Source organism: Charadrius vociferus, unplaced genomic scaffold, assembly GCF_000708025.1.
Source record: "Charadrius vociferus isolate BGI_N301 unplaced genomic scaffold, ASM70802v2 scaffold1413, whole genome shotgun sequence".
NCBI classification, from domain to species: Eukaryota; Metazoa; Chordata; class Aves; order Charadriiformes; family Charadriidae; genus Charadrius; species Charadrius vociferus.
The window spans coordinates 1,229,970-1,238,551 of record NW_009647827.1 but is presented as its reverse complement, the minus strand read 5'-3'; the positions used below and the strand labels follow the sequence as shown (position 1 = coordinate 1,238,551).

At 40.8% G+C, this 8,582-nt stretch overlaps 1 protein-coding gene across 1 annotated transcript; it reads right to left on the bottom strand.

The window, feature by feature from the left end:
- Positions 1-594: 594 nt before the first annotated feature.
- LAYN (layilin) lies at positions 595-7,946 on the bottom strand. Its single transcript, XM_009882487.1, has 7 exons — positions 7,931-7,946; positions 6,320-6,617; positions 3,914-4,071; positions 3,507-3,545; positions 2,581-2,664; positions 1,671-1,773; positions 595-952 (listed from the first exon to the last, which is right to left on the bottom strand). The coding sequence occupies exons 1-7, from the start codon at positions 7,944-7,946 to the stop codon at positions 595-597; spliced, it is 1,056 nt and encodes a 351-aa protein (XP_009880789.1).
- Between the last annotated feature and the right edge of the window lie 636 nt (positions 7,947-8,582).

The window sequence follows — 8,582 nt, the reverse complement described above, 5'->3', positions numbered from 1 at the left end:
AGTAAAACACAGTTATGCACTGTGACTCACATACACGGCCCTGACAGCAAGAACTAGGAGGGAGGAAGAGAAGCAGAAACCACATCACTCCCCTTCTTGTGAAGGGTCTGTCACTGTCATAGGCAGATGGTGACGGAGGCCAACACAGCTGGGATATGGGCTGACATGGAAACAACGACCAACCTACAACGATGGCAGCTTTCTTGGGGACACTCGTGAGAAACCAAGTGTGATCAGTGACTGACTTCTGACTTTCAGCACCTTTGAAGATAAGTAGGTCAGTTAAATAAATAGGGATTTTTGACTGTCCTTTAGTTTCAAAGACATATCTTTGGAGTACAAAAAAGAATCAAGACTATTAACAAGCTATTTCTGCCGCAAAAGGGGGCTCAATGCAAAGCAAAATATATACATTCTTTTCTGTTTGGATCTTTAAAAACCCATATTCTTTCAAAAAGAGAGGAATATAGGGACAATGCAAAACCAGGATAAACATCACAGATACTATTATTAAAACAACTGCATAGGGAGGGCAGGTTAACTTGCATTGATATTCACTGTCATCCATATTCCAGGCTTTTTTGGTCCATTTCTTTAATATCCATAGATCTCATTCTCCACCCAGGCTGATTCCTTGCTCCTCCCCACACGATCTCCACAGAGCTCATAAATATCATTGGTCACAAAGCCACTTTCTGTACTGGCCAATGTCACAAAGCCACTTGTTGATGCATTCATTGCTGCGTCATCATAATCCCTGGAGAGGCTGTCAAGCACCTTATCTTCCTGAGTACGGAAGGAAGAATTCTTAGTGTGAGGCCTGGTTCCAGCCAGATCTGCTTCCGATTGCTTCTTGATTACTTTGTAAATATCCACATTTGGACTGTTCCTCCTGGGGTTAGACAGCCATGCATCTTCCTCCTTTGGGCTTGCATCTCTTTGCTCCTGTCTCCTTAGGGATGGAGGAAAGAGGACAAGTCATAATATGTTTTTTTACAACAGCAAACGCAAAACAATACTCCTCTCTTACAGTAATTTAATGATGACCCTGGAGGAAAGCTGACACTCAGAAGCTGGACTCAGGATGACACTCGTTATTACTTGCCGTTCCAGGTGTGTGACAGCAGGCTGCACACCTGGGGGAGTCCCAGGGCAGGACTGCTGAGGTACCCCTGCAGCCTGCTGCCGGCTGAGATGCTGAGGCAGTAAAACTCGACACGGACATTCCTAAAACCACAGCCAGCATCCCCACCAGAGGTACTGTGCACACAGGGAAAGCAAGGAGAGGAAATGGGTAAGTGTTACTTGCTCCAAATGTATATCCTTTTATTTCTATTTAATGTTTTTCCCTTTTGAAGGGGATCTTCTGATAATTCAAATCTTTTCTTTAGTAAGAAAACTTGAGTACTAACACTTCAAAATCGTCACCTTGTTTTACACTATCCCCTAACTACTATATGTTTGTGAACATAATAAAAATGGCATCATGTGATTTACTTGAAATTTTACTTCACAAGTAACTCAGCCTGGAGCATCTATGCCAGCTTTTAAACATTCATTTGGCTGCAAGCAGTACTCTCCAGAGCATCTTACAGGATCCTAATGCTAGCTGTAAAAAAATTGCTAGGACAAGATACCACAGGTTCACTTGTTACACAAGTGTCGCTTACCTCTTCAGAAAAAGCCAAAACCAGAAGATGGCTGTAATGATCATCAGGAGAAGCAGCACAGGAATGCTGGGAATGAGGATGTAGGCAAGACTCTGAGCAGGTTCTAGGGGTAAAAAAAAAAAAATAAATAATCAGATTGGCAGCTTTTATTCACTTCCAATAGCATTTGACATGCACAAAACTTCACAGAAAAACTAAGTTGCAAAAGGCAGCATCATCACACCTCAATGGATGCCTAGTCTTGTTCATCATATAGCAGTACCTACTTCTTCTCAAAGACAGCAAGTCTAACAGAGACCAATCATCTAGTTAAGCAGGTTAAAGTAAAATAATCTCAAATCTTCAAGATGAGGAACCAACAAGCCTGACTGCCTAACTGTAAGAAGGCAACAATAGTACAAGTTAGTGAGACCAGCTATCTTTCTAAGGGTTAGGAATCCCCAGCCAAAAGATTACAGAGAGCAAAATGTCTTTTATGATCTGTTAATTTGGGGGGTAGGGGGGTGGGGTGGGAGGGGGGCAGTCAGTGTGGTCAGAAGAAACTGAAAGTTTTTCGTAGTTAATAATAGACTTACTAAGAAAAAACATTAACAATTTAGACATTCAAAAGTCATTCAATAAAGACCGTTTTCTGACCCAAAATACTTTGCACAGCTTTAGATTTAGAACGTTTTGGTAGCCAAAGCAATCAGTTTAGGTTTGTGCTGGAAAAGATGAAGAAAGCTGGTTGGGTTTTTTGGTTTTTTTTGTTTGGTTTTTTTTTTTTTTTCCAGATGCAGTTGTCTAAATTCAGTCTTCTAGATGTAGAGTCAAACAGTTCAAACTGAAATGTGGACTGTTTGCAGCCACATGTGAGAAATGTGTGCCTGTGTAGTTAGAGAACAGGCCAGCTGTTGAATACATAACATACCTTTGGCATCTACAACTGTTACATTAGCATCTTTCTTATGGCGTTCTCCTGGGAATACTGGGTTCAAGGGCTCTGTTGCAACATCTGGAAAGAAGCAGCTTAATTAACAGATGTTATTTGAAATAGTTTAAGAGTCATAAAAAGTGAGGGTTAGAGGATATTGAAGAGACTGCCAGCTGCAAAGATGTGCAAGGGGGCTTGGTGGGCTCCCCAGTTCAAGAGGGACAGGGAACTGCTGGAGTGAGTCCAGCAAAGGGCAACCAAGATGACTGAGGGATTGGAGCATCTCCCTTATGAGGAAAGGCTGAGAGAGCTGGGACTCTTTAGCCTGGAGAAGAGAAGGCTGAGGGGAGACCTTATTATGGCATAAAAATATCTAAAGGGTGGGTTGAAGGAGGATGGAGCCAGATTCTTTTCAGTGGTTCCCAGTGACCGGACGAGGGGCAACGGGCACAAGTTGGAACATCGGAAGTTCCATTCAAATACACGGAAAAACTTCTTTATGGTGAGGGTGACAGAGCACTGGCACAGACTGCCCAGGGCGGTTGTGGAGTCCCCTTCTCTGGAGATTTTCAAGACCCGCCTGGATGCAGTCCTGAGTAATGTGCTCTAGGCAACCCTGCTTTAGCAGGGGAGTTGGACTAGCTGATCTCTAGTGGTCCCTTCCAACTCTGAAGATTCTGTGATTCTGTGTACTGGTACTCTTTTGCTTAAATTTCTGTGTATGATCAGTAGTCCCAGATACTGTATCAACAACAGCAGGATTGTGATTACAGAGTAGCATGAGAAAAGTGCAGAATGCAGAGAAGTTTCTGGCTCATTAAGTTTTCAGCAAGCGTCCTTGACAACAAATGTTAACGGAGAGTATTTCTACTGAAAGTTAGCATACAACTAAAATAGGTCCCAAACAAATATCTGTAACTTACCTCCTTGAGAATTCTCTATTGGGGCATTCGTTGGCTTCTCTAAAAGAAAAAAGATATACAAAATTTCCTCATAAGGCTGAGTAGGGAGGCCAAGTGTACTGAGTATAGTCTAATAACATGAGCACTCTTTTTTAGTGTTCTCTCTCCCTCAGGCCCCATTTGAGATCTCAAGTACTTTATAAAAATCCTCTGAGAAAGCATATAAACCACAAGGCAAGTAGCTACAGATATTAGATACTGAGATTGTTTTCCCCAGGACTTGCGTATATTTAAAGATATCTGTCTCCCATCAGATCCTTCCAGTGAAGATAAGAAAGGGTTTCCCTATCTGTTACTGCAATTTCCTCTTCCCAGTCTCCAGGAGGAGGTATAAGGTTGTTTTTGAAAGCTACAGAATAACTCATTACCAAGAGAATATTTGCAAATGAAGTTATTTTTCATGTTGCATCTGTCATCATTCCATTGAAACACGTAAGGACCTCCAACACCTGGTGGGGCAGACGGCTGGTGGTACATCACAACACATATTTCACTCCCACAGGATGGCTCATCTACATACCAGTTCCTAAGAAAATACAACAAACATGTCATGTAAGATTTAACATCACTTTCCATGGTACTGCAGAAGCTCAGATGGGAATATAGCATACAGGGCACCACAAAGGGCAGAATTAAAGAGGATTACAGCTCTGCACATGCCACCCCACCCTCACCCCTGCCTCCGTTGTGTAAAAAGTAGGAACAATAGCAATACTATTACTTGCAGCACATCTTCTGGTTTTGGAATTCTTAATTTTCAGAGAAAACTCAGCGAGCAAGGTGTTCAACAGGTATTAGGGAATGAAGGACTGAGTACCTCACTGCCTGTGAGGCTAAGTAAAAGCTCAGGAGAACTTGGACTTTCTCTACATAATTTTAGATCTGTGCAAAAACATCTAGCAAAATTATTTTTACTCTCTGGCCTCAGTACCCAATGCCTGCAAAATGTTGACACCTATTTAATATGAAAATGAAAAAGGTAAAGCAGGATCTGTTTTTCTCTGTCTAGAAAAATACTACCATGAAAAAAGCCCTGTCTTGCAGATTATTTTTTTTTTTTGTAATAACAAACATCATCACTGAAAAACAAGTGGCACACAGGAAGTAGGCTTTACTCTTTAACACTCTGTAATACAAACATTACTGAAGAGGCATTTGGTGCATCTCAGAGAACCACTTCTAAGACCATGTCCTGATTTTGAAAAGTGTTCAATACCCACTAATTTTGGAACAAGCAATACTCTGCACACCAGGCACTTTCTGAAAGCTGCTCCATACAATATAAAGAATTCCAGATATATCAAGGTATTCAACATGGGAAAACCCCCACATGTTAAAGTAGTAATTTTTCAGTCATTACAATGCTGTATTCCTCCCTCACTTCCTTCCTCTCATAGTGCCCGCCCCGATCTTTTCCTTGGCTTTATCATTTAGCATAAATAAGCCGTGTCTCACCAATCAAAGGCAATAAAACAACATTTGTTTCTTAGCAGCAGCAGATCTGGTTCTAACTTTGTAGTATGTACCCCCAATATCCAAACCACAGCAGAAGCTTTAAGATATTGAACAGGACTCAAAGTAGTTCTCTTTTATTCATTCCAGCACAGGGCAACTAAAATTTCTTATGGGTTCCCAAAGCATAAAGTTCACAACAAGGTATTTTTACACATCCAATAAAAAGAAGAATGCAAAGGCAGACTTGTCATACATATGACATGTTGCCATTCAGTATTTAAGAACATTTGGGTTATTTCACAAAATTCACAGTTCAGTCACTGTAAATACAGCAAGAAGTTCAGGATGATGAGCGAACATTGTATAGTTTGATTTTTTTAAATGACTTTAATCACAGGTTCAATAGTAAATATCTAGCAGGCAAAGCTCTCTTGAACCTGAAGTTCACTGCAGAGCTGGCACCTCACTGCTAAGGCGTTCATTAACCTGGCAATGTTTAGAGCAGATTTTCTACTTCTGTACCACAGAAAGGCAGACCTTGTAGGCCTGGATCTAAGAATATCTTTTGTCTAGAAAACTGTGACTCCTGACTGAAATCCAATAATCATTTAGCAGAACTTTTGAGGCTAAACACATTTTGGTGCTATGCTGAACAGAAAAGTGAAAGTAGTGAAAACAACTCTAGTAAACTTGTACTTGTTGTAAATGTTGTTGCCTTTATATTTTAATTACAGCAAATGCTGTGGTTCCACTTGCCTGAAGACAAGGAGGTAGAAATCTAATAAATGTTGTGAAAATTTTAATTTTTCATGCCTACAATAAATACCGCAAGTCTCTAATTTTACTGTCTCACAGGAAAAAAAAAAAAGCTATTCCCTCAGCAAGTAGAAGGAGAAGGGCCCATTGCTCAGGACATGAGGGACAAAACTTCAGGGGATCTGAAGTGCAGGAACCTTCAGATCAAAGCACGTATTTTGTACATGCTTAATCACAGATTTTTAAGACCAGACGGCTTGTTCTTCCAACCCCTTTTAGCAATCAAAAGTTACCAATCTAGCCCAAGGTAGAGGCTCTAGGTGTCCTATGTAGAGCAACAGAGAGAGAGCAGGGTCTGTAGACTGTAATTTGTCCACCCCTTACATCTGGATGGGACAAATTGCTCACTGGAGATACTACCACTCTTCAGTGACTGCAGAAGGACCACAGATGACAGCTGGGATGACACTGCTTGATTCTTTTGAAAGAATCCTCTCTGATTGCTGAAGGTAGGTGACAGTCCCTGGCCAGGTTGCTTCCCAGTCTCACTCACAGGTACCTACCGAAACTTGGATGAGCTGCCATCTGACCAGGAGTAGAGGTTCTGACACTCTGTACTATTGTCTACCTCCTCCTTTTTCCTCCTAAGCCCTATCCAAAAATCTCCATCAGAAGCTAAGAGACTCTCAATAAATTTTTCAATCAGTCTTTGCTCTGCTTCTGTTTCAATACTGACTAGATGTCCGCCATCAGCTCTGCAGGCAAGGTGTGCTTCTTCATAGCTGATCCGGCGTGAAGCATCATGAAAATAAACTATTTTGTAGCATGGTCGCTGTGTTCCACCCCGGCAAACTGTCTGTCCTGCAGAAATGGGAAGAAACTTGTTATATGGGAAGAAACCATGTCTGTTAGTACCAAAAGGGAAAACTAATACTTCCATTTGCTTGAGTTTTGCACCGTATGATAGTTTATATGGAAAATACAACACAAGTAAAAAGCCTCTTATATTACTGAACTTGCAAATGTCATCTCTAAACTCTTACTGCACGGCACTGTTCTTTTGTGTCCTGCACGGCTAAGCTGCCTCATGAATATTCTGCAATTGGAAGACCTTAGGAGCTCCTTACAAAGAAGCAGTGCTGTGCCAGAGAGCAAGCTGACACGTGCAACCTTTTAAAAAGAGAGTTCCTTTACAAGGGTTCAAGTGGGCTTTTTTTTTTCCTCGTTCTTCTTCTTCTTTTAAAGGAATTTAAATGGCTAAAATTAGAGATCCACTTACACAAGCAGAGATAACAATCATTTATTTTCTGGGGTATATGTAAGAGTTTCCTGCAGTATATACTGTAGTGTATCACAACATGTTCACACAGTCCAATTGTAAGTGCTGCTCTGCACTGTAATGTCACTGACTGCCCGGGAAGTAAACAATGTTTGTTTTCAGACTATCATAAGCCAAGGACTTTCTCATGCATGCAGCAGCATGGCTTATTTTGACTACAAGGAAAGTAAAGATCAAAGTGAAAAGATACATAATCTAAAATTATGTATTTGTATCTTTCTCAGCAGAAGAGTCCCAATATTTAGACTGTGGAAACAAACAGTTTTGTTTTACTCAGTAAATATTTCTTTCCAAACACAGCACAGACACAATCTGCTAACCAACAGAAGAACACCATTTAGCCACATTTGCTATGTGCTCAGAACAAATAGGACGAGAGGACAGGTCATTATAAACCTCTCTATGGGATATATGCTGGATTTTCTGTACCCTTATACATTCCTGCACAGCCACTCTAAGAGCAGGGATTTAAATGCCTGGGATTTTTGAGAAGTACACAGAATCATAGAGTCTGCTAACATTTTACACAGAAATTAAAACCAGCTGTACTGCAAAGGCAGTATTTAAAAATGCATCTCTAGGCATAACCTGTGTTTCTCTTTGTAACTTAACACTCATGCAGGCTTGGTGAAAAAGGCAAAACCCCTTACCTCTTCTGGGGGATATGTCCGCTGCTATTGTGAAAGACATAAGAAAAACACAGATGTCACATTGTTATTAAAAAAACTGCAGCAACTGTGTAGATGTAGAGTCACAAACTGCACTCGGATTCGTTTCTGATACACAAACATCAGGATTTTTTTTCCCATTAACTGGCAGAAAATCTCCATCTTACCAGCCAAACTTGCCATTGCTTTCAGCTAAGGAGAAAATTATTGTAGCTGATTACTGTCTAGACTTCACTGTTAGTTAGGTTCCCAAATATAGTTTAGGTAACAGAGGACAATTGGATATGTAGTTCTAACCATTGCTGAAAGGGTTCCTTCTATTCTCCCCTTATCTCCTCATTGCCTATATGGGATCTGGCTCAAAGCCTGCTGACTTGAGTGAGCCTTAGTAATACATGACTCCAGATGAACCAATTATACTGAGAAGTAAAAAAATCATGACAAGAAATACTCTTCCAACTGCACAGCTGCCAGCTGAGCCCTCTAACTCACTCCCACAGAAGTCCTACTGCAGACAAGAGCATAGCAGAATTAAAAAAAGTATTTATAGGCATAATAAGACAATTTGCCTTATGTTGCAACAACATGAACTTATCAAGAATGACAGTGTTGAGGCTTTCTGCTGAATTTACTACATCCAAAAATACTGCTGGTCCAACCTTGAGCTACCATTCCTTCAAAAGGCGACTAAATAGGTGAGATTTCTTTGCACAAACGCGGGAGGACAGGCTGATAATCAAGAGACTTTGTACAGGAAGAGCAAGACAACCCAGTATCGGCTGGAAACTCCACCAGGCTCGTAATTACCGCTGACAAGAG

Excerpts from the sequence above, each read along its gene's own strand:
- LAYN (XM_009882487.1), bottom strand. Across the intron at positions 3,546-3,913 it reads CATTTGCAAATATTCTCTTG|AGAAGCCAACGAATGCCCCA; the intron begins GTAATGAGTTAT and ends TTTTTCTTTTAG. Across the intron at positions 953-1,670 it reads TTTTGGCTTTTTCTGAAGAG|GAGACAGGAGCAAAGAGATG; the intron begins GTAAGCGACACT and ends TCCATCCCTAAG.